A 27,219-nucleotide genomic window follows, 5' to 3' on the forward strand; every position below is an offset into this window, starting at 1 on the left:
TATACTATGGAGGTTGTGTGATGTAGTCTTGTCGGGAATCTTATCAAGTGGTCTAAGAGCTGCATGGCCTTCCCTTTTGAACATAAATGTTATACAGAATTTAAACACACCATCACATATGGCCAAGACCAGTGCTTATTTAAGCCTCTAGCTGCAGGTGTGGCCCAATGATACTCATTTTTTGGGGACTAGCACAGGTGTTTCCTCTTCAGCCACTGACCAAGAGCAAGAGAGAAAATACACAAAAGGGGGGGGGAGCAAGGACAAAAAATAACCTACCAGAGTGAGATAAAGGGGCAGGGAGTGTCTGGTGGTGGATGAAAGAAGCATGAGATAGATTCACAACCATGCAACATTGGTATTCAGCGCCCCAACCTTCAATACCAGAGCAAAACTTTGGACCTGACACATATTCCTTTAAAGATTTAGCACTGACTAAGGCTGCAAAAGTTGGCAAAAGACAGTATTGGCTGAATAGGTATGTATTGTTATGTGACAGTGCATGAAAACAAATATTTAAAATAAAGTGATTGGTCATTGAACTGCTCCAAAACAAGGAGCCGCTTAGAGCTCTACTCCGAGATAACTACTGCTACTCATAGATGACAGCTTCAAGATTCTCCAATATGCTGATGATACACAACACTACTTGAAAGTCTCCTCTGCTTCAGATATCCAATGCTGCAAACCCCGATTGCAGATCATCTAGACCCGGGTGTCCAGCACCAACCTCATCCACAAGAAACACATTGCCCGAAAACAAAAAAACAAATACAACCTGGAATCAGATCGCTCTTCTAAAGAAAGTCAAACCATTTCTTCCAGGAAGTGACTTCAGAACTGCTGTTCAAGCCCCTGTACTCTTGCATCAGAATGGTGGCTTTCTAGATCCCACATTCTTACTTCTTAGGGCCATCCCACATGCTGCAGCACATCTCATCCAGGGCCCAAAGAAATTTGATCATATCACCCTCATCCTGATAGGACTCCATTGGCTCATTTTGCTGGACTGCAACATTGTCAAAACCAGCCACACCATTTACAAAGCAGCAACGACCAGCAACCCCGCTTATGTTGCAGACAAGCTCATCATCTCTTGTGGATATCAGCACACAATTGGACTTCGGACAAAGAATGTAAAAACATAAAACCCAAACCAGCAGGCCTTTACCATCTATACACGCAGGATCTGGAACAACATCCACGTATCCATCAGGACTGCCACAACGCTGCTCCAATTTAGGAAAGAGTTGAAGACTCACCTCTTTAAAGAACACTACATCACAATGCTTTAATCATCCTCAACCCAGCTCCAGATCCTCTCACTCGTTGACTTCATGCAGGTCTTGATTAAGTACAGTGGTCTTTTGTCTTCTAGCTAGGTTTGTGCTACAGAAAGACCCTACACATACATACATACCACATGCAGGTGCCTTAGAGGATAGGAATAGAGGATAAAGATTCTCAGGATCTTCCATTCAGGAAGGTGAATTTTCAGAGATGATTCCACAGAGCTTAGGAACGTTTCCACTCTGGGAAGGTGTAAGATACTGCAGTGCTGAGGTGTTTGAACTTCACCTGTAAATCAATTTCTCTAGAGAGAAATAACCTTCTCAGACAAATAAACCTGCTTTTTCTAATGCAATGCATTCTAAAAAATAAAGAGCAATGACACCCAAGTTGTATTTATTTAAGAATCTTTTGTGGTTAAAACACTTTTGGGGAGATGTGACCTGCGCACCTGTTTTTGACTGTGTCTCACCATTAGACTAAATACTCAGTAGTATATGAGACAACTAAGCAAGGAGTATTTTAGTTAGCAAGATATTGGCCAGCCAAGAGCTAGTGCATCAGGTGCACAGCTGTCAAAGGGATTAAAGGGTATCAAAGGTTTAGAGGTTTTTTAGGGGGTTGAAAGCAAACAAAAGGCAAATGAGATTATGATATGAGAGATGAAGGCCCATTCTAGATTAGGAATGGGCCTTAAAGCGGGGGTTGCAATGAAAATTCTGGTGCTTTGGCAAGTCGGCACAGGGCTTCATGTTGGTTTTGACTGTTAAACTGGGCTCTGCCATGACCAGAGAGAATTCAGGCTAGGTGTCATTCAGATAAAGTCACTACTGTACTTTACAGAAATGCTAATAAAAACATGTTTTAAAAAAGTCACTTTTGGAAAAATTCAGCTTTGGATATTGTTAGCTAACAAGTATAAGTATTATGTGCACCAGATCTCAATATAAGGTTGCCTCCAAGAGAAAAACTTTTTAACAGTGTTTTGTTTAACCATGTCTTCCAACTATGGGACACAAACTGAAGCCCAGGGACGGAGGGACATTCCACAGGTAGTGGAGGTTACTCAACTACTGCTATCAGCCCATTAGAAAAAAAAACAACCTTGTCCAGCAGCATAACCCCATGACCATGCTACAGGAGCCTTAGGAATGTGATATGTTCATGGTATATAGTCTCCTGCTCACAGCAGTGAAAATGAACTGCATCCTCCTGCATTTCCAATATTAAAATAAAACACAAAGTTATTGGACTTCAATAACTATGCTACAAAATCTCAATCGGCCTTTAGAGACGGGATTCTAGGACCATGTCGTACCAGCACTAATACCAGCATCTCCGATGTACAAAGCTTTCCACAGGCTAGGAACAAGGATCAGTAAAGGTAACAACTATACCCTTTGTTAAAGTCTAACTTTTTCATAAAAGTTGCCTTGGTTAACAATGAAGAAAATGTGCCTGAAATTAGAAAATGCGTTTAACTTTATCATATCTGTAGAAGAGAAAACGAAACATATGGAAAAATAATTCTTTAAAATGTGATAAATAAATAATGGAACTTAAAGCAGAGGTGAGGATGCCTTTTGAACGTGTAAAAAACTAAAAATGTAGCTTAACTAAGTAGTAGGCTCCCATACCTAATGTGCCACTACTAAACCTGGAAATTTATTTTGTTGATTTTTGCTTGATATTAGAATAAGATGCCTTTCAGCAACTGCTGACCTAATCCTCCAACTATAAAATAGTACATCACTTTAAAATGTGCTGTTCTTAGAGAAATATATTCCTTTGCTTCCTCACACCATTTCTTTAGCCTTTTCATACTACAAGATTTCCTCACTTCACTAAACGAACATATTACTTACCTTAATGATGCATCTGTAAGAGACGTGTATTAGTTATAGATTCCTTTCCTTAGAATTACCCCCAGGCGTCAGACTGTATCCTGAGAAATGTATTATAAAGAATAACAGATCTTATTGAACAGAACGATCCATCAAGAGATGGTACATTTGTGCACTGCCCGACCTTTCTTAGCGCCCACATAACCCACGAAGAGTTGATCATCCCCCCAGAAGTCTTTAGTGTGGGTAAGGTAAAAAGACCACACACATTATGGGTCTAGATGGTGAAGTCTCTCCTCCTCTTTGGATGGGTACAGAGGCGGGAAGAAGGTGGGCAAAGTGATTGTCTGACCTGTGTGGAAAGAGGTAACCACTTTGGGCAGAAAAGAGGGCCTTGTACGGAGGACTACCATGTCCGGATGAACAACAAGAAAGAGAGGTTGAGAAGATAAGGCCTGAAGCCCATTCACCCTGTGAGCAGAGGTGATGGCAAGCAAGAAAGCAGTCTTCAAAGTAAGGAGATGAAGAGGACAATTATGTAGTGGCTCGAAGGGAGCACACATAAGGTAAGCAAGAACAAGATTCAAGTCCCACTGGGGCATTACGAAGGGAGAAGGAGGAAAGAGATGAGTAATGCCATTCAGAAATCAGTTAACAATAGGGGACTTGAAAAGAGAAGGTTGTTCAGGAAGGCGAAGAAAGGCCACAATGGCCGAAAGATAGCCTTTAAGGGTGCCCAGAGCAGAGCCCTGCTGGGCCAAATAGAGAATGAAGAGGAGAACATCTGACAGAGGGGCAGAATGGGGATCCACAGCCTTCGCTGTGCACCATGCCACAAATATGTTCCATCTACAGGCGTGTACTATTTTAGTCGAGGGACGCCAGGCTGCCAAGATGATATTACAGACTTCGGGAGAAAGGTTGAAAGCTGTCAACTGTCACTGCTCAGTCTCCATGCAAGGAGGTGGAGGCTGGACAGGTTCGGGTGGAGGACCGTCTCCTAATGCTGCAACTGTATGATCGGAGGATCGATGGCCATGCTCAAGAGCTTGGGGTACCAGACTCTTCGTGTTCAGTCCAGAGCCACAAGCATGACTTGGGCCCGGTCGCGCTTTATCTTCTTCAGCACTCTGGGCATTAGTGGTACAGGCAGATAGGCATACAGGAGGCCGCAATTTCACTTGCAACGAAAAGCGTCGGCGAGCGAGTTCCGCCTTGGAAATTTCAATACGCAGAACTGCTGACATTGCGCGTTCTCTTTGGTAGCGAATAGATCTAACCATGTCTCTCCCCACTGCTGAAAGAGACCTTGCACTACCTCCGAGTGAAGACGCCATTAGTGATCCATCATGCACCAGAGGCTGAGTTAGTCCGGCCTGGCGATCAGGAAACCTGCCAGGTGTTGAACCACCAGGGATATGCCTGATGTTCCAGCCATGTCCAAAGGCGAAGAGCCTCTTGACATAGGGTCCACAACCCCACCGCCCTGTTTGTTGCAGTACCATATGGCGGTGTTGTCCGTGAACATCTGCACTACTCTTCCCTTGACAGAAGGAAGGAATGCTTTCAGTGCCAGACGAATCGCCCAGATCTCCAAATGATTAATGTGGAGCCCTGACTTCACCTGAGACCAGAGGCCTCTGATCTCCGCCTCCCCCATGTGGCCGCCCCATCCCAGGAGTGACGCATCTGTCACCACTGTGAACTCTGGTTGGGGAAGGGAGAGGGATCTGCCGTGAACCCAATCCTGGTCCGTGGCGCACCACTGCAACTGATTTGCAGTCCACTCTGGGATCTGGACGACATCGGAAAGATTTCCCTGATGCTGCGCCCACTGGGATTTCAGGTCCCACTGAAGAGACTGCATATGCCATCTGGCATGATCCACCAGCAGGATGCAGAAGGCCATGAGACCCAGCAGCCTCAGGGTCATTCTCACTGAACTCCAGGATAGAGGCTGAGACATCAGTATCATAGCCCAAATATCTCGGACTCGCTGCTCGGGCGGATAGACCAAAAACTGCGCTGTGTCCAAAACTGCTCGGATAAAAAGGAGCTTCTGAGAGGGAGTCAGGTGTGACTTCGACACATTGACTGTGAACCCCAGGGCATGCAAAAGGTCCGCCCAAGTCTGGAGGTGGGAGACGACAGCCTGGGGCGAACCCACCTAAAACAGCCAGTCGTCGAAATAGGGGAAGACTGGAGACCCTGAACTGCAAAGATGAGCTGCGACCACCGCCATCACTTTCATGGACACCCGAGTGGCACTGGTAAGGCCAAAGGGGAGCACTGTAAACTGAAAATGCTTGTTGCCTACGGTGAATCGTAGGTAACACCTGTGGGCTGGCAAGACGGGGATGTTAAAGTAAGTGTCCTGCAAGTCCAACGCTACCATCGTTACCATCCAGTCTCCAGGGTTGAGGGCAGAAAAGACCTGAGCCAAGGTTAACATCTTGAACTTCTCCTTCCTGAGGAAGAGATTGACGTCCCTGAGGTCTAAGATAGGACGCAGGGCTTTGTCCTTCTTGGGTACCAGGAAGTAGTGGGAGTAGCAACCACGACCTACTTCTAGCACAGGGACGCGTTCAAAAGTTCCCTTGGCCAAGAGTGCCGTAACTTCCTGTCAGAGAAGGGCCAAATGATCCTCCGACATGCGATGGAATGTTGGTGGCATGGAGGGAGGGGTAGTCTCGAAGGGGAGGGAGTAGCTTCTTTGGACTATCTGCAAAACCCACCTATCCAATGTGATTGTGGCCCTGAAAGGTCGGACTAGGAAGTTTCGGAAGCTGCTGCACGGGGGGCATTGGTGGACTGGGCCGCCCTCTGGCCCCCAGACCCACTACGCTGGATCCCATGTCCCTAGCCGCGCAGAGGCTGAGTAGCTTGCGTGGCTCTGGGTGGAACGTGGTGGGGCTCCCCTTCCGTAGCCACGAAAGGGGCGAAAGGCAGACTGCATGGGGCAAGAGGTTGCTGCGAGGCCCAAGAATCTGGCCGTAGCCCTGGAGTCCTTGAAACGCTCAGGTGCATTATCCGCCTTGTCACCAAACAGGCGACGGCCATCAAAGGGCATATCCAAAAGTGTAGATTGGACATTCCCAGATAAGTAAGTAGTAAGAAGTAAGTAACTGAGCTTATAAAGCGCCTGGTTACACTAGCCAGCGTGTCCCCGCGCTGTACCACTGAGGAACCCATCCTGGCCTGTTCCTGTGAGGCGCCCACTCCTAGGCACCCCAGGTGAAGCCAGGCATCCTTAGCGATTAGGGCCGGTGTGGAGATTAAGCAAGCTATTGCCCAGAGTTGCAGAGTGGGACCCATGATTAGAGTAGGCACCGTGGCGAGAATTAGCGGGTCCGCGGACATTGAGCCCAAGACCCTGCTGCGACGGGAATTAAACCCTGGTCCCGGGTCAGATCTCTGCATCAGGGTATGCCGCTCTAACCAGTGAGCCACACTTCTACAGATGTTCTCAGCCAGATGTAGCACCTCAGGACTACCGACGTGGAAATCATTCTACCCAGTGAGTTGGTTTATCCAGCCCACACCGGATGGTGAACTGTGCTGTGTCTCGCCCCTCGGCAACAACGTGGGTGAGTACAGCCCGGGACTCCTCCAGGCACTGTGGCAGCACTTGCGCAATCGTATCCCACACAGTGTGTGTGTAATGGCACAAGAAGACATGCTGTGTTCACCGACCGTAGTCCTAAGCTGGAGGAAGAAAACATCATCTTCTCAAGGTGGTCCAGCTTCTTGGATTCCCTATCTGGGAGAGCCGTAGGGAATGCAAATTTGAGGTTGAGGCTTGAACCACCAAGCTCTTGGGTAGGGTGTTGGGAGAGGAAAAGTGGGTCGCCCGGGGCCTGGCGGTGGAGTCAGGCAATCATCCTGTCCACAAGAACCCCTGTGCTGGGCTTGGACCAAGTGCCCAGAAAGATGTCAGTGAAGAGGGTGCTGCCGGCTGAAGCACCTCAGTCAGGAGGTTAGTCCTGACAGCCACCGTAGGAAGCTCAAGGCCCAAGGTCTCAATCGCCCTACGCAACACCACAGCATAGGAGGCTCCCTCTTCCGTAGCCACGGTCAGGGGAGAAAGCATACCAAGGTCTGGGGAGGTATCCAGATCACTGGCATCACCTAACTTCTCTCTCCAGTCCGGCTCCTCGAGTTGGTCTGCAAGAGGGTCAACAGACCCCTTCAAGTCCTCCTCACCCTTCTCTGGCTGCCACTCAGAGCGGTAGGGAACGCCATGGATGAACAGTGGGACATAAGTACTGTGTCCAAGGAGGGGCAAAGCTGGGGTCAACGCAAGCCGGGGGTGTAACCGGCATCGGAGGCGTTGTCACTGGAATCGGCACCAGGGAAGGTACCGTGAGGTCGACCGGCGCAGATCCGGTTCCAGGTCTGGACCCATGGGGGCCCTGCTGCGCCAAAGCCGGATCTGCCGGCATCGAAGGTCCAGAGCCCCCAGCCGAGTCCGTGGGGCTCAAAGGTGTGCCGGCGGAGTCAGGCTGCCCAAAGATGGAATGGAGGGATGCACAAAGCTGGGCAGGGGACGCCCTGGCTCCCGGAGAGAGGGAAGCACAGAGTCATCCCAGCGGGATTAGCTTATTTTTTTCTAGAACCTTCAGTCATTGGTTTGAGACACTGCCCATTACAACTTGATCAGCCCACATAAGTAATTTTTTTCTATTAGCTGTACCACCAACGACCACTGGAATGTTTGAGGGATTTCTTTAAATCCGAAATCAGTTGGCGCTTGGCAAAGCAGCACTGGGGAGGGGTGGCCCGGGCAGGGGGGAAGGAGGGGGTGGTTGACAAAGGCATCTGAAAAATGGATCCTACAGAAATGAAAACAACCCTTTTCTCTGTGGTCTTAATTTTTCAAGTGCTTTTGTCTAGGTTTGCTCCCTACTGTTGTAGGTGCCTAGACATTTTGAGTAGGTAAGTGCAATGTACTGTTTGCGAATCATGAGAGGAGTGAAAAAGAAGTTCAAGGCTACGAGACACCAGTGAGTCTGGATGGATCTGCGCGAGGGGGGAATACAAGAAAGAACCTGACTTTTATTGAAAGGGTGCTAATGTGCACCCTTGTGCGTAAGACTATCTTGCAGCCGGAAACAATACTTCAATTACATAGGCCTTTGTTTTTGAGCCTTTGTTCTGGATCCATAGACTTGGCTGGACACTGAAACCGACTTGGCCCACACCATCAAGCAACGATGGACATATATTATAAGTTGGTAGACTCTAGGAATGGACAAAGTGCAGGAACTGTGTCCCCAGAACTCTTTCCAAAAGTCTCCGTCATGGTTAAAAAATGTTTCTAAATCAAAAACCTGTAGGGGTTTATTGAACCTAAAGCGAAGGTCATTAAAACATTAGAAAACTACAATGAAGGAGAGAGAGAAAATAATTTAGAAACTGCGGCAGCTCGATTAAGGATGAAACCCAGACTAGTACTTAATGTCATGTCACAATGACGCAATGCAGTGGTGTACATTATTATAGGCATGCTTTCATAACAGTGGAGGTTTTACTCCAGCAAACGCACTAAGACGCCGTGGGATTATCCTCGTGCAATCAGATTGTATTCCTTCCTGAAACATTCTTGGACGGCGGCTGGGGGATGACTGCTGTGGACAGACATTTCCTGGATGGATCCCATGCCCACCAACATGGAACTATGGCTCTCTGCTTTACGAGGGCGTCTGAAGGGCTTTACCGGAAGAGGAGCCAATGAGGCATGCTAGTGGCAATGATGTAAGCCTGCACGCGCCAGTCAGATGACCTGCATGCTGGACGAAATACGTCTGCACAAAATTCCAAGCAGAACATGTATACAAGAGTTTAGATCCTGGCAATGATGACAATAAACAGTCATTAAAGATCAGTTTAACAGATTCAGGCGGCTCTGGATCAGATGCTATTAAACGCAATAGCAGCCTGGACAAAATGCTCCCAATTAAAAGGGCCAGATAAACGATTTAAAGCACGACTGCTCTTTTTGTAAGTTCCTTTCTCCCTTCTTTGCTCTATCACTTGGTGGGATGGCGTTTCTGCAAAGCATGGCTTTTGCTACCGATATCAATCATGTACTGTTTCACCTGACTTGAAAGAAGTCTGAGAGCAGAAGTCTGTTACCTGGAGTGACACATCAGCCTGCTCTACCCTGGTGCCCTGACTAATGTTGTATGTAGATTAGGTAGGTAGCAGGACACGTCTTCAGGTTACAAGATAGATTTATTAAGATAGCACAGCAGAGCAGTACACCTCGCCAGCTGACCAGACCATCATCTGCCAAGACTGGAACTTTCACATACAAGTTAGAACACTCATAGGTACTATAGGAAGTTTGAAACACAAAGGAGGGACTACTGACACCAAGTAGCCATAATGAAGGAAGCACAAATATACAACAACAGCCTAGAATCAGATGCTGGCTCCCAGCCGCTCAGGAAACCCATCATGAGAAGTGAAAGTTCTCCTATATGGGGAATAAAAAGCAATTTCTTATTAAACATCTTACTATGCTTAATATAAACTTCTGAACACGGTGCAGATTTTTTTTATAAGGACTTTAGCCGCCCTTGGTTCATTGTTGGAAGCCATGTCACTGCCAGAGGTAGCTTACTGGTAAGTTAGGTGACCTGTGGAGTAAAGTAAGGACTGGAAATACTCATTTACAATTCCTGCTGACCCTTTATCTGAACTGGTCCAGTTCGAAGACCACGGTGGGTTTACCATCAGGCTAATAATTCGGATTTGCACAATAGGTAAGTTGGACAGTGGCCTGGATTTATTCAGGGGCCCTGCTGCCTGTTTCAGAGATCAGCACCATACTGGCTCTGGCTGCACACATTGTTGATAAATGGTTATCCCTTAAAACTGGTGTACATAAATCTCAATACATTCTCTTCTTTTCTTATGTACATTATAAATGGGTCCAGATCTAGCATCTTTCTTATGCGTTTGGTTGGATAGCTTAAGTTTGAAGCTGTGCAGAGTTATGATTTATTGACATTCCCATAGCTCGGTTCCAACCTCATACTACAACTAGTAAGCCCTGTGAGACTGTGGCAATAAAAGCCAGACCTAATTCTATTTAAGCTGGCACAGCCAACTAGAATGATATGGAGGCTACGATGTCATGTTACTCCCTATCACTATAGCGCTTAGAGGTGCCTGGAGACTGGTACTCTGTGATGAGATCCTCAGTGCCTGTTGAAAATAGAAAAACAAACTACCCGAGCTCTACGGCCAAACCAGTAAATGCATCAAGATAAATACATTTTATCGGAGGTGTTGGTGGCGGATGTGGGACCACAAAGCTAATTCAAACGTTTTTTTAGCGAAACAAAACTTTTTAATGATTGACATTTTTTACTGTGGTCCCTCGAGTATTTTAAAATCTGTTGTTGCTGGCTTTACAACTTTATGTATTTTACCACTGCTAAACAGTGGTAAAGTGGCTGTGATTCTCCCCCTCCCCACCAAAAAACACGAGCAGTGCAGTGGAACTCTATTTTAGCTAGTTACCTACAGGGTACATCTAATAAGATGGTGCCTATAATGCACCTATGGCATGGAGGTTAAATGTCATGAGTGGACTGCTGTATGTATTTATTTCACCCACCTAAATGCCAAGAGTATATGTCTCCGAGCGCCCCACTTTGCTCTGGAGAGGCTGCAGTTTTAAGTCTCTACAGTGACACATGGCAAGGAAATTGCCTTGACTATGTTGGAGAACCTATTTTATATATTAATAATATCAATAAGTCACCCCTAAAGTGTACTTTGAAAGCTCACAAGGCAGGGTATCTAATATATCAAAAAAGTGGCACCCTAATATTTCAAAAGTGTACCCTGACGTCATGAGAGCAATTCCATGGTGTAGGTTCAGCGACATTTTCCAAAACACAAGCCTAGTTGGGATTAAAAAGTTTTACTCTAATCTTCATCTGGCAAAAAACTTTAAAAAGCATTCAAAGTTATTTCCCGCTTAATTTTCAAAATCTGCTTTAATGATGAAATCAGATTTTTGATAACTTGAGTGAAAAAGTAACGTCATAGAAATGTACTTTCAGCTGACTAAGCCAGACCGGCATAAACCAGTCTTGCTATTTATCCAGAGCTGGAAACACATCCTTGGCTGGCAGCGTTAACCACTGTTGTAATTATTTCTCTTGCTTCCTCAACTCTATGATCCCTGTCTCTCCTTGCTCTATTCTCTATTCTAGAACTTAGGTGGCTCTGACTCACTTGGAATCCATTAGAGTCAGTTTATGCCTGGCCAGCAAGCGTTTGGTAGACTGCTGTTTGTGCTCTGATTAAATAATCCATTTAATCCTACAAATACTCTTCACTGTTTATTTACAACAATTTGGCGACGATGGCGAAGGTGTGTGCTGGCCAGGAGGTCTAAGGAGAGTGAGCTCTGTCCTCTGAGAGCAAGAAGACGTTTTTACCGATTTGGAAAAATGACAAGCAGCAGCTGCCATCGCTAAGGAACCCACTAAGTGCTGTATACATCGGAAGTCCAAGAAGGTGAAGAAATTTCCTTTCTTCAAAATCGGAGGAATTTACCTGGCTTTTACTGAAGGTGCAACGAACTGTGAGTAAGCTGCATCGTTTGAATCGAGGCTCGCACCCTCTGTGCCTGCATCATTCCTTCTCGCGCTCTCTCTGTGTGCGTCATTCCTCTCTGTCTTCCAGCGCGAGAGGAAAAGGGCTGCGCGTCACAGTGACTGTTCGCGCTGAGCCCCAAGCCTCGCTTTCATTCGATTTCAAGCCTCTCTTTGAATCGAGGCCATTTTGTGTGCATCAACGCGAGTAGAGAGAGGCTTATCAGCGCTGTGCGTCACAGCAACTCTTCGCGCTGAGCTCCAAGCCTCGCTTTCAACCAATTCAAGTCTTTACTTGGATCGAGGTCAGGTGGATTATATTCTAGCAATAGTATATTCCTCAAAGCTTCGTTTTTTTTTTTACTCATCCTGTTTGGAAGCACAACGAAGTCCTGAGACTCCGATTTCCTAAGAATTTAAGAAGGTATGTCAAAGTAAAAGTTTATTCAAATTTGTCTCTAAGTAAAGCCAGCGTTCAGAATCACTCAAGGAAGTCTTGTGCAGAGTCATACATCATTTGTTTCTCGCAATTTTGGGTTTGCGTGTTCATTATGACTCAACAGGTGAATGCTCCTATAAATGTTATTCTTCCACCTCCTTTTCTGACTGACGCTGGAAACCCACAAATCCCATGGGAAGATTGGTTCATAATATTTGACAATTACCTGGAAGCATTAGATGGGCAGGAATTTTCTGCAAAGCGGAAGAAAGACATTCTGCTTAGCTCATTGGGCAAAGAAGGTCAGAGAGTTTTTCGTTTTTTGCCTATAGCACTGCAAGCGAATGGGCAGGCTATGCCCGATGAGTACAAGGAAGCCATTGCTAGGCTAGAAGTAAGATTTTCAAAAGAGGAGAATCTTGTGATGTATCGTTATAAGTTTTATACGCAACACCAAAAAGAGGCGGAATCAATAGACGACTTTGTGGCACGTCTAAGGGAATTATCTATCAAATGTAAATTTGGAGCCATGAACGATGAGCTCATAAGAGACCAACTAATGGTTCAGTGCGCTAACAAGAAAATTAAAGAAAGACTATGGGCCGCCAAGAACCCCTCATTGAAAACAGCTATTGAGTTGGCAAAAGTCATAGAGGAGTCAGAGAATTGTATTAGGGTTATTGACTCTCATAAGAATAGCACTTCACAGCAAGATGTCTCTGAAGTCTCTGTCAAAAAGACTAATCCAGAGTGTGGGCATTGTGAGGAAGAATCCATTGCTGTTGTTAAAAACAAATCTAAATATTTCCAAAGAAAGGATGTTTCCAACAGTAGACAATGTTCAAGGTGTGGTAGTTATAGTCACTCCTCTGAAGCAAGGTTTTGCTTTGCCGCGAACAAGGAGTGCCTCAAGTGTGGCCGTTTGGGACATTTCTCAAAAATGTGCAGAGCCAAGACCAAACAAAGGGTAGCAGTTGTGCAAGACTACTTACATGAGAGTGTGAGTGAGAGAGACAAGCTTCTGGTTGTCAATGATGATGTCACCGTCAATGAAGAAAGACGTCAGAACAGACCTAAGGCTCTTTTCCTCATAGATAAACACCAAGTGTACTTGATGGTAGACACTGGTTCTCGTTATACGATCATACCTCAGGATTTATTTTTAAGCATTTGGAAGAACAAAGATCTTGGTCAAAATGACATTAATCCTACTGGTTTTCAAGGAGGAAAGATTGACATTATAGGTTACTTTGACTCTGACATTGTGTTTGAGAAGAGGTCTATTTTTGGTCGAGTGTATGTTTCGCTGGATGGCCCGCCCATTTTGGGGTGGGTACACCAATACGACCTGTATATCATCATTAATCCCAGGGCAAAAAAACAAATTATGGTCATTGAGGATGAGAGTGTTGACAGTATTCTTGTAGAGTTTAAAGTTGTTTTCAATAATGAACTGGGTGAGCTTAAAGGGTACTCCCACTTCATCAAACTAAAGAAAAACAGTATTCCGGTACAACACAAATTAAGGAGGGTACCCCTGTCCATAAGAGATGAGGTGAAGGCTCTTATCGATGAAATGTTGCAGAGTGGTGTGATCGAGCCAGTTGAAGCTTCGGCTTGGGTTTCGCCTGTTGTGATTTGTAAAAAATCGGATGGCAAACTGAGGTTCTGTGTGGACCTCAGGTCACTAAACAAGTGTGTAGTTGCTGGCACTTTCCCCTTGCCCAATATAGGAGAAATGGTGTCTACTCTTCAAGGAGCGAAGTATTTTTCTAAACTTGACTTGAAGAGTGCATACCATCAGGTGAGACTACATGAGTCACTGCCTTTATAACTACGGAGGGTATTTTTCAATTCACTCGCCTCCCTTTCGGATTAGTGTCAGCAGCCAGTGTCTTCCAGAGGATGGTGAGCGAGATCTTCAAAGGTTTGCACAATGTTATCTTCTTTCAAGATGACATTCTGCTTTTTGGTAACTCTATAGCATGTCATAATCGTGTACTCAGGGATGTCTTACACAGAGTTAGAGACACTGGTCTCACATTGCGAAAGGAAAAGTGCGCTTTTCTGGTGCAAAATATAGACTACTTGGGACATGAAATATCAGCCGATGGTGTCAAACCAAAAAAAGATTTGTTGGAGGCCATACGGTTGGCTCCTAGTCCTGCAGACAAGGACCAGTTGCGCTCTTTCATGGGTTTGATCGAGTATTATTCACGATTTGTTGAGAAATTTTCAGAGAAGACTATACTCATGAGGGAGTTATTGAAAAAAGGATGTAAATTCAATTGGGGAGTTGAGCATGAGAATTGTTTTGTCAGCATAAAAAAAGATATTTGTAATGCAAACATTCTAGCACCTTTTGACACCAAGAAAAACATCAACACTGTTAGTTGATGCCAGTGCCACCGGCATTGGTGCAGTACTGCTTCAGAAGCACAAAGAGGGTGATCGCCCCATTGCATTTGCCTCACGCACTTTGTCAGCTTCTGAAAGAAATTATTCGGTCATCGAAAAAGAGGCATTGGCAGCTGCATGGGGTACTCACTATTTCCGTGCTTATCTTTGGGGTGCAAAATTTATTTTAAAGACTGATCATAAACCACTTGTCCGCATTTTTTCGCCTGGTGGTGCCACTGGTGGTTCTCCTAGGCTTGCTAGATTAGCAGCAAAATTGCAGGAGTATCAATTTGACATATCACACTTACAGGGATGGAGGAATTTTCAGGCGGACTGTTTGTCTAGATTGTCCGTTGACACTCAGGATGGGAACAAATCAGATTTTTGTTTAGAGTGTTGTGATGACAACATTGCTTGGGTTGATGATGTTCTTCTTTTGGGTGAAGGGTCCTTTTCAAAGGATGAGTGGTTTGATGCCATGTCTAAGGACTCTGTTCTAGCAGAAGTCGTTGTGTTATTGACAGCTGGTTCCAGACGTGAGAGTTGTGTTAATGTCAGTGTGAGGCCGTACTTAAAGGTCATTGATGAACTTTCCTTGTTCAAGGACAATGTTTTGATGCGGGGAGAGAAATTTATCCCGCCCTCTACCCTGAGATCTAGGTTAATAGCTTTGGCACATGAGGGTCATTTGGGACAGACGTTAACACAGCAGAGGTTAAAGGTCAACTTTTGGTGGCCTGGTCTGGACTCTCAGGTTTCTTCTTGGATTGAAGCATGTACATATTGTAGGGAGAGTGAGAAGAGGCTGAAAGTTGCTGTTGGTTCAAGTATGGGGAGAATAATTCATCCTGATTTACCTTGGCATACTTTATGTTTTGATTTCATTGGTCCCATGGAGGAGTTGCCTTTGTCCCAGCGTTTTGCTATAGTCTCTGTTGATCTGTTTAGCAAATGGCTTCCAGTTGAGTTTTTAAGAGACATTACGACTGACACAACCATTAGACATTTGAAGACTTTGTTTCAGCAAGAAGGCTCTCCTAGCGTTGTAGTCACTGACAATGGGACGCAATTAGTTTCGCAGTCCATGTGTTGTTTTTTGAGTAGCTTTGGCATCAAACACCATAGGACCTCCCTCTATAACCCTCAAGGAAATGGTCTGTGTGAGCGCTTGAACAGACTTGTGAAAGGTACCATTCAGATGTCCATTGCTCAAGGTGTTCCTGTTAATGACTTAGTACAGGAAATGGTTTATGCTAATCGCACTTCCACTCATGGTTCAGTTGACAGATCTCCGTTTGAGATCATGCGGGGCAGGGTTCCTACCACTAAGCTAAACCCTTCCTGGATGAGAAACATGATCTCTGATGATGTACATTACGAGGGTTTTTCAAGTGCTCAGTCTACTTTTTCAAAAATTCAAGCGGGCGATTTGGTGGAGGTGAGGCCTGGTAGAGTTACTAAAGGTTTGTCTAAATTTAGAGGTCCTTTCACTGTAAAAAAAAAATTTCCTCATTATGTTACTTTAACCAATGGTGAGAGTTGGAACCTGAGGAGAGTTGCCTTGTACAAAAAACTGAGTAAGTGTGACTCTGTACCTCTACAGAAAAGTGTAATCAATGGGGGGAATAGTGGTTATATGTTTTCTTCTTGTGAAAATTCTGGTGTTCCTACTCCAGCTCCTGTCCAGAGCCACTGTGTCGGTGGAGGTGATGCTACTGATTCGCAATGTGGTGAGTTGGCTAACACTACCTCCATTCCCCCTGTTGCTGATTCTGTTGTCAATCCTGAGAATTCCAGGCTCTCAAGGTACCGCAGACCACCTGTGTACTTGAATGATTATTGTTGTGATTAACTTGATAGCTTTGTCCTTAATTGTATCTGTTCTTCACTTTTTCTTTTCTTTCTGTATTAATGAGGGAAGATGTGTTGTAATTATTTCTCTTGCTTCCTCAACTCTATGATCCCTGTCTCTCCTTGCTCTATTCTCTATTCTAGAACTTAGGTGGCTCTGACTCACTTGGAATCCATTAGAGTCAGTTTGTGCCTGGCCAGCAAGCGTTTGGTAGACTGCTGTTTTGGCTCTGATTAAATAATCCATTTAATCCTACAAATACTCTTCACTGTTTATTTACAACAACCACCCTGCCTCAGAGGACAATGGCCTACGTCTCAGCCCAGGAAGGATGGTAGACTGATGACTTAGCAGGAGTTAGCTATCAATGAGTGGAGAGGGACAGATGACAGAACAAAGCATAGCCTTAGTCCTACCTCTTTTGATTTGTAGTTGTCAGGGAGGGTGTAACATCCTGGTCTCACATGTGACAGAAGAGGCGAGGATCCAAGTTAGTTTAAAGTAGTATTTACTGTAGTCTTCAAGAAGCAGAGACCCCCATCTACCATCAACATCCTTCAACTGCCGTCTGTCACTCGAGATCCACCTCCCTAAGCACCCCTCCACATTCTACATTCCAGGCATCGCTACCTGGCTACCACTCACAGTATTCCAGAGTCGATACAGAACACCACATCACCTCCCTTCCACTATTACACAAACACATGAAGGGCCACTTGAACTTTAGGAAAATAAACAAGATCAAATAAAATAGGCGCAAAACCTACGTGAAACATTGCAGTTCTCAACAAACAGGCTTACACCCGGAGTGGAGCTTTTACCAACTGATGAGGTCTAGTAACATTATCTTGTGCACCCCATTTTTGTTTTTACATCCTCACTATTGGGTTGGCATTGGGCCACACTATTCAAGTTCCATACTCTGTGGTCACTAGTTTTAATAGCATTTTTGAAAACCTTGATAACTTTAAATGGTTCACTGAACTTCGAGTTCTTTTTACCCTTTCGAGGAGACCTGATCTTAACCAAATCCCCCACAGTCACAATGGTGCTCTTTGCAGCTCTTCTCTCATCAAACCAGCCCTTCCTCTTTTCCATGGTCAATCTCTCCCTTTTCCTCCACCCATTTGGACAACCAACAGCACCATCAGCCAAAGATATTTTGACAATGACCCAAGAATGGGGTCATTTCAGTATTTGCTACCCTTTTCTTGAACAAACAAAAGTGAGACATCCCTGTGGAAGAATGCGGGGTAAATCTGTACTCACACACCTTCTTTCTCATAGCCACTTCCCAATCTTGTGTCGCAACAGCAGCGGGGGGGGGGGGGGGGGGAGTACTATGGTAATCCTAGCGCCTTAAGAACTTTTGATGAACAGAATGCAGAACAATATCATACATTCACCCCAGTACAGACATCTGGGCCTAAATCCATCGTTTCATTGCTCCCAAGGCCATTCCAGTTTTCATATGGCTGGGTTCAAACTGGGGTGAGCAAAAGAATGATAGATTTAACCCAGATCCCTGTGACTGGGGGTGAATGTTTGCATTGTCCGGCATTTCGTCCATCAATTGTTTCTTTTGCATATGTCGCCCTAAGTGGGAAGGGTATGCCCAGACGTGGGTCCCGTGCTCACTACACCACTGGATTCAAGCTAGCCTGGCTGATGAAGGGTGATGCCCTGACTCTGGTCCCAGGATGCTTGTTTCCGGTCCAGGGAGGACCTGACTTGGCAATTTGAGCTGGACTGTTCCCACAAGGAACAGGGTCAAGACTGATTTGCATATGGCTGGGTCCAAACTGGGGTGGTGTGGTGAGCAAAAGTATGATGGATTTAACCCAGATCCTTGTGACTGGGGGGTGAATGTTTGCATTGTCCAGCATTCCGTCCATCAATTGTTTCTTTTGCATATGTTGCCCTAAGTGGGAAGGGTATGCCCAGATGTGGGCCCCATGCATATGTGGGCCCCATGCTCACTACACCACTGGATTCAAGCTATTCGGGCTGATAAAAGGTGATGCCCTCAACGCGGTCCCAGGATGCTTGTTTCCGGTCCAGGAAGGACCTGGCTTGGCAGTTCGGGCTGGACTGTTCCCACAAGGAACAGGGTCAAGACTGATTTGCATATGGCTGGGTCCAAATTGGGTTGGGGTGGTGAGCAAAAGAATGATGGACTTAGCCCAGATCCTTGTGACTGAGGGGGAATGTTTGCATTGTCCAGCATTCCGTCCATCAATTGTTTCTTTGGCAATCCTAGTGCCTTACCACATCCAACACTAAATTTCAGTTTGGGGCAGTCACTGTACCCCCAAAAATCACACAGAAAGAAGTCTGGTAGAACGAAACAGGGTTTCCAACAAATAGACCGGGATTACACAAGAATTGCTTTGGTATCTGTTTTCAAGTCTTTCAAGTGTGCCCCTTGTGTTATATGGAAAAGTCCAGAGACAGAGGTCTGGTGGGTGGGCAAAGCATGTCCTTCACCAACAGGACAGTGGATACACAAGAATTAATTTGGCATCCTGTATCCCGTCCTTTAAGTGCACTCCCCAGTGCTATATGTAAAATCCGAGCAGACCTGTCAAGCAGGATTTGACATTCAAACAGAATTTGACACTTTAATGTCAAAAAGAGCCCGCTGTGATTGGAGCCTGCCTGACTGGGGGAACAAAGGAAGGACCCTGCCCATGTGTAAGTTAACATTTACCTGTGACAGGGGAGGCCTCTTGGAAGTTCATCCATTTTCTAGACCAAACCTCACACACCATCATGTCAAGGGAGCAACACCCCGGCCTTTTTCTCTGTTCTGGGAGTAGTTTTCACACTTTTTCAAATACTAATTACTGGCTAGTAGAAGTGGGAGAGCCAATACTAAGTTTGCTTCCAGGACCATCGGGCAGGTAAAAGGTACAAACTTTTCCTTATCTATTAGACTTCATCATTGATTTAGATTTGTATTAATTATGAAAAATAGTTGTGCAATTATTTTTATAGCTATGCCCATGCCCAAAGTACAGTAATAGGATGTTTCTACGGAAACGACGTTGCTTGGAGTGACAGAAAACATCCGCGCCATGATAGACAGAGGAGAAACTGTGGCACTCATATTATTAGACCTGAGTGCCGCGTTCGACACTGTTTCACATGTGGTGCTGTTACGAACACTCTCCTCCATAGGTATTCATGGCGCAGCCATAAATTGGATTGAGTCACTGTTAAGCAATCGTACGTTTCAAGTTTTTTCTCAGTCTGCCTGCTCTGAGACTTTACTTCTTAAACATGGAGTACCACAGGGCTCAATTTTAAGTCCGCTGCTTTTTAATTTGTATATGAGTCCTCTTGCGAGATTAGTTGAGGAGACAGGTTTGAATATGTTTTCATATGCTGACGACTCACAGCTCCTTTTCTCTCTTTCTTCAGCCGAAAGTAACCATCCTTCCATGCTAAAATTAGGGTTAGGTAAGATCGCTGGATGGATGCAGGATAATTTTCTTAAGCTTAACGGCGAGAAAACGGAGCTAATTATTCTTGGAAAAAATAGAGAGGCCTGGGGACCACAACATTGGCCATCTGAAATGGGCCCTCCTCCTATACCTGTTTCACAGGCACGTAACTTGGGAGTCATCATTGACGAATCTTTAGATATGCACCAGCAAGCCGTTAAGACTTCTGCTACATGTTTTGCAGTCTTAAAATGGCTAAAGAAGATCTGCTGGATGCTCCCTGATGGCACCAAAAAAACTGTCATCAATGCCTTGATTACTTCAAGGCTAGATTATAGTAATGTGCTGTACCTAGGGGCAAAGAAAGCTACAATCAGAAGGCTGCAATTAGTACAAAACGCAGCGGCGAGACTTCTTTTCAAAATCCCTATGTCCTGCCCCACTACTAAATACATCCGTGACCTTCATTGGTTGAAAATTGAAAATAGGATTAGGTTCAAATCCCTATGCTTTATGCACAAAATTTCAACTGGAACTGCTCCTAAATATCTGCGGAACCTTGTGCATCCTTACTTACCTTCGAGAGTTCTTAGATCAGCAACCGCTAATAATTTTATTATTCCCAAAATCAAATTATCACGGATGGGGGGAAGATCCTTTGCCTTCTTAGGCCCATCCCTCTGGAACAAGATGCCTCATTCCTTACGTTCGGAAGTCAGCCATGTGAAGTTTAGGAAAGCATTAAAAACGTGGCTTTTTAACATCTGATATTGACTGGCAAAATACGCATTTCTGAATTACTAGCGCCGGGAAACCCCTTGGTGGGTAGCTGTAGCGCTATACAAATTAAATAAATAAATAAATAAATGTTTAAACCGTAGTATGGTTTTCCACATAGGACAGTTAGCCCAGCCAAAGTGGAAAATAGCTTTTGGGTGCTAGTTGCTGTAAGGACATATTAACATTAAATTTCTCCATGACCTACTTTTAAATATCATGCACCCTGCCATGCAGGAGGCTAGGCCTACATAGTGGTGACTTTTTAATATTTTCGGTCCTGGGTACGTCTTGCTACCATATACTAGGGAAATATAGGTAAGTTAAACACACCAATTAGGAATATGCCAATTCAACCATGTTTAAAGGAAGAGTAAAGGCACTTTAATACTGGTTAGTAGGGGTAAAGTGCAGAGTTCTAAAACCAGCAAAAATATAGGGTCTAACAAAGGGTGAAAAATATGAGGAGACCCTCAGAAAAGGTGGATTTCCTACAGAATGTGACCTACAGATGTATTTGTGGACAAAAATCGATTCAACATGATATGGAGGATGTGCGTTATATTAGGGGTGTGGGTAAAAGTACAGAGACATCTAGCGACACATGAGAAACGATCATGTCTATACTGCATTTAGTATCGTCTGCAATACTCAGGGGGCATATTGCTCCAACTGAAAAAAGGATAGTTGATCTACTAAGCATATAGGTACAAGTGTTAGCGGTTATTTCATCTGCTGACTATTTCCATACCATTTCTGTACTTATTTTAGGAAGAAAATAAATTCAGATTTATGTCATGCATTTTGGGATTTACCAGCCAGTTACCAGAAGATCATCGGGTACACGAAGGCCATAGATTCTGGGCATTATTAATATCGATTCTCGTCATTCAGTTTGCTTTAACTTAAGGATTTAAAGGCTCCTTAGAGGCCAGGATTGGAAGACTACAGGTTTGCAATAATAGTTTTGACTACTGTAAATCCTGCATGTTTTCCCTCCCCACCAGATGCTTATTTTTATAGCAATATTTTGCATGCAACAACTTTGAACATATTAACACATATGGCGAATATATGTGAATTATACTATTTTTGTATCCTCTACTCTCCCGAGAGAAGTCTCACACTAGATTCCACACAGATAGATTGATATCCTTTATTGTTTGATTAATTAAAATCTTACAATAAAACAAGTTAATTCAATAAACCGTTATATACAATTTAAATAACAGCAAATCTTTAAAATTCGATACATCTTTTGAGTGAATATTTTCAATAAAATTCTTTACAATGGGGTGAGAATTAGGCAAATCAATAAGAATTTAAAATGAAAAAAATAAGTAGTTATTAGGTTTCGGTTTCTTGAAGTTCTAATTTTTTCCACACTTTTGCCAAAGCAGAATTCATAAGAATATCATCTAAGGAAAGACATAGGATCAATGCCTGTCTACAAGTTCTTACCCCTCTTTCGTTAAATAGTCTCTTTAGTACAGTTACTCTTTCATTTCTCAGTTCAGAACAGAGACACAATAGGTGGATAATGTTCTCCTCCCCAGATTTACACAGCCTACATACAGTGTCCTTTTTGTACTTTTTTCAAGGTGGTAAATGGCATAGTCCCGGCAATACACCAAAACAAGCTTTAATAAAGATGTGTTTGTTTTTCAGCGACCATGGCGTATTCAAGTATTGCTGTGCCATCTTTTTTGAAAATCCATTTATTATGGGCCATGCATGTTTTCTTTTTGAAAAAGTTGCTTTATCGCTTATCAATGGTAAGTGATGTGTTGTTTTACTGACAATTTTCTTAAATGATTCCCGAGTTATAGTAGAATCCCAAAACCACCTATCCTCCTATCCTCAAATTCTTACAGAGCCACATCCAAATATTTCCAGGCAGGTGATTTGCTATTGCTGCTAATTTCTCTCCAAATTAACTGGGACATTAAATTGTCTTGGTCGTTTTTTATTCTGTTCCAGACTTTAATTACATGTCCCTTTCGTGCATACAGCTGGTTATTTAGACCGAATTCCAGTCTAACTTGTGCTTGTGATGCGTTAGTGGACAGGTGGAAAAGGATTTTAAACATTTTTGAAGTAGCATTGTTGAGAACAACTGCAGCTTTTCCATTTAAAGCCTCACTACCGTAAGTTAAGGAGGGTAGCAGTTTAGCAGAAATCACTTTTAGGAACGGGCGATAAGTTAGGTCGCTAATTGATTTTGGATAGTACTAAATGCTGCTGTCAAGGCATCTGCTTTCCTATAGATTTCAAGTTTCTGTGGGAGAAAATTTCCGTTGTCGTTAAATATAACACCCAAATATCTATAGGTTTCTACTTGATCTAATTGCAACTTTCCCAGAAACCATTTTGATTTGTATTTCCGTCTTGAGTTTTTTGTAATCACCATGACTTTGAATTTTGATTCATTTATTACCATCCTATTTTCTTTTGCATACTCAAATAATCACACTATTATGCGTTGTAATCCCACTTTTGTATTACTTAAGAGAACAACATCATCCTCATATAGGAGGTTTGATATAGGTTTATCAGCAAGCTTAGGTGGATGAGCATTTATATTATTCAGTGCCTCCGTTAAATCTACTAAAAACAGGTTAAAAAGTAATGGGGCAAGTACACATCCTTGCTTTAGGCCTCCTGATGTCGGTATTTCCTTGGTTAATGACCGACCATCTCCCATCCGCACTCTGACCCAGGTGTTAGTATGGAGGAGACGAATCAGCTGTAATAGTTGTGGTGGGATCCCTTGGAGATTCCACATGATTTTGATCAATAAAGCTTTCTCCAATAATGAGCCCCATAAGCAGACTCTCTTTAAGGACTTGTTTCCAACTCCAGCATTTCACCATTAGGTTCTAGAGAAATTGTGACAATGCTGAATTTGAGAACAGAATTTTTGTGAATACACCATATGCAAATAAATAATGCAAAAATAAACGTTATTTACCATTTATTCAAGGTAAACATTAAACCTGGCTTCAATATCTAGTGAAGACAAAATTGCCACTAGAAACTATTACTTCCAGATTTTAAATCTGCTTTTGAAAGAGTCTGCAAACGTTCCCAGTCTAATTGTCCTTTCTTCCAAAACTCCAAAATAAAATCCTTGCTGTGACCTACATATGTTTACCTTTCTTTACTCTTGAGTTGAGAAGAAAAGAAGAATGATGAAACTTTAACAAATTGTATAAAAAAAAATAAAACATTTTTAAATAAAAGCAATGCGCACATTAGGCTAAAAAGGCTAAATTAGCTCATCGCCAGTTAGCTATGACAACTAACTTAGCATCATTGTCAAATTAATACTTAACTACATAAAGAGTTGAGGTGTGGTTGAAGAACCATAAATGACTAATCTTTCACTGAAGAGATCAATCAAGTGGTTTTTCAATTGAGCAGTTTATTTTGGAGTGTATCCCAATATTTTGCATCATACAAGCTTTCCTAGTTCTCCGAAGCAGAAAAGGGTGATTAAAAAAAAGAGCACAGGCAATGGCCAGGATAGTTATTTCTGAACCGACAGGTGATAAAATTAGGACCAGTTCCCAAATATCTTGAGTGCCGCACAGACGATTCTGCTGACATCCGTAGAAGTTCCTGACAGCTGGGCTAATATGCTGTGTATGAAAGTGCTTACCAACAATTTTAGAATCAGGACACAATTGTTAGAAAGAAACTTTTGCGACCCACCAAGATTTAATGGACATGAGGCGGGCAATTTATTTTTTAAAGTAACTAAAGCTTTGTCTGGGAGCGCACGCTCAATTACATGCAGTACATTTTCTGTTGGCCACTAAATTTGCACAGACATACAGTGTTACTGATAAAACTATATGGAGCACAAATGATAATGTGTGGAAAGTGAGTTTCAGTGTATATGTATCATTTGTGCATCACCAAGTCAACTTAGTATCTCAATTTGTTTGGATCCTGTTAAAATCTTAGTTTCCATCAAACCAATCACCAAAAAATGAACTTATTTTTTATTTTCCTAACTGCTCAATGCATACAGTTCGTTTGCAGGTATTTAATTTTACTGGGTGTAACACATCCTGCAGCTTTTCTTTTCACACTTGTACCCCAGCCTGATTGTCACATAATTCATTTTACTTTTCTTTCTCTGACTGCAGAGTGAGAGGAGTTAGTAAACACTGATCCTAGTGTTAAAAAACATAGGCAACAATATGTCAGAAGACATAATAATAATAATGCATTTTCTAAAGTGCATAGCTACCTCATGTGAGGTGTCCCAGCGCTAGGTACCAGTATCCGCAGGCCTAAATGTAGCCGTTAAAACCCCATAAATCTCGAGCTAAAAATCCATAGCCTGACATTTGACTCATGGGTTGCAAATGTGACAAGATAAATACAGAATTTTTACAAACATTTTTATTTATTGCTTTGACTTTCACGGCCTACCAAAAATCTGCTCACGACCCACCAGTGGGGCGCGACCCACAATTTGGTAAACGCTGGCCTATAGTATGCACCAGTCACGAATCGAACAGCCTTGCTTTGTGAGTGATGTAGATGGGACAACAAATATTTTAAGAATCCCAGATACAGTATGAAAGAATTTTGCTAAGGACTTTGAGCTAGTAATTGCATGAGAACTGTAATATAAACTCTTAATCAGAACAGGACATCGGTTCAGGACACTGCCCTGAAGCAGAGAAACCTTAGTCCACAGAGGTTTCTCGTCTTCAATGATAATGATGGGAAATGCACTATTGTTACAGCTGAGGCAAAAATAAAACAAAGATGTTACCCAAAATTGTAGAAAATGAAGTTGCACGTGCACGTCAACATCCACCTTTTGTAAAAATATTTATATTAGAAAAAATATTGACTGTCCTTTTCACACAGATGTTGTCAGTGTTTAATCCCATCACTCCTATACATGCACAAATATTTTGGAGATCAACATCATTTTATTCAACACCTGTCTTTCTGAAGCTGGTGAGAGAAACATTTTTCTAAAGATCTTTGTTAAGTGCGACCACTGTACCATGTTTTAAAGTTCTTCACTGCATATCACAAATAAGACATCTGGCACACTGCACCATACTTACGTCAATGTTATTTAGTGTGTTGAACTCCATCAGGTCGTGCAGTCTTTTGTAGGCCTCATTGGGATACTGGAAGTTGAAGGTAGAAAATGGGGACTCTGGGTCATCAAAGATGTCGAAATCTGCAAACTCCTTCTCGGCTTGTGTCTCCCTCAGCACTCCTTCATAAATGGAAGATAATGTTCATTTATGGGTGAGCCATGCCATGTAATGCACATACTACATTAAAATGCAAGTTTTTGCCTCAGGTGAGAACTGTTGAAGTTTTGTAAATTATATTAATTTTCAATTAGAAGAACCTTTGAAAGTTAGAAGAGACATTTCATGTAAAAAACATATTTCAACTGATCAGGCCTGAGAAAAGTTAGGGGAAAATTGTGTGTGAGACCCATCATTGACCCTATAGGCCAGCAGAATATTCTGCAGCTCATATGCACACTTCAACAAAATTAACTGTGTACACCCACGTGTTTATATGTAATTAAGGCAAGCAGCCTGGAGAGTGATGCAGACTGAAGGCCACTGAGGACCCAAGCACAAACTGCAGCCTTCATCCTGTGTTGGAACAGCTGGCAAAGCCCAGGCAGACTTCTATTTCCTCTCAGGATCACAGAAGCTCTTAAAAGCTTCATCTGACTTCTGTGACCGAGACACATAGAAGGTAGACGTCTCCTATGGGCTGGTCTGCGGACATAGGCAAAGGGGAGGACGGCCAGGATGCCTTTGCTCCCCCCCCACCCCTCTTCCACACAGATTCCAGAAACAAAGCCAGTGATGACTGGCATTGGGAACAAAATGCCCAGTTCTGAACCATTTTTCAAACTTGCTTGCAGAGTATATGCTTGCTTGTCACCAGAGGTGGCTCCTCTGCTAAGGCGGAGGAGCGTTGCCCACTTCTTTAAAGCAGGGCGAACGAAAAATAAAATGATAATAACAGAATATTATTATCATTTTATTTTTAATATTGCAGTTGCACTGCAGCCAGGTTGTTAGGGCGGGGCGGGTTACCCTGACGTCAAGGGAGGAGGAGTGGTGGCTGCACCTTTTGACGGTCTGAGGCTGGCCAAACTGTCATTCGCACTTGCATGTTCTTCACAGACTGTATTGTATGGCCTGGGTGGAGAACATGCACAGCCTCCCAATCCCCGCCTGAGCGCTGAACCACAATGCTCAGACCAATCAAAACGCTGCTGTAAGGCAGTGTTGCGATTGGACAGAGGATTCTGGGAGGCTGTCCGCTTCCTGGTTCCTGCTAGAGGACAGGTGGCGGCTGGCGATTGCGTCCACCAGGTACATTTATTTTCTTCCTAACTCCCCAGCCACCTTCCCCCATCCACTGTTCCCTACCAGCTGCCACTGCTTTTCACACTTGCTCACTCTGTACAGAATGGGACAAGTATTATAAAATAAATGTTCAAGGGGGGCGCTTTTGCTTTTCAGACTAGTCCAGTGTTAGGCTGTTA

At 43.6% G+C, this 27,219-nt stretch overlaps 1 protein-coding gene across 1 annotated transcript in view; it reads right to left on the minus strand.

Annotated features, from left to right (window-relative positions):
• Window positions 1-27,219, minus strand: part of PLA2G4A (phospholipase A2 group IVA) — an 875,644-nt gene that overhangs the window by 19,949 nt on the left and 828,476 nt on the right. The window contains exon 17 of the mRNA XM_078642541.1: window positions 25,760-25,917. Coding sequence (XP_078498667.1) covers window positions 25,760-25,917 — 158 coding nt within the window. The remainder of the gene's footprint in view (window positions 1-25,759; window positions 25,918-27,219) is intronic.

The sequence above is a fragment of the Lissotriton helveticus genome, chromosome 1_1 (assembly GCF_964261635.1).
Source record: "Lissotriton helveticus chromosome 1_1, aLisHel1.1, whole genome shotgun sequence".
In the NCBI taxonomy this organism is placed as follows: domain Eukaryota; kingdom Metazoa; phylum Chordata; class Amphibia; order Caudata; family Salamandridae; genus Lissotriton; species Lissotriton helveticus.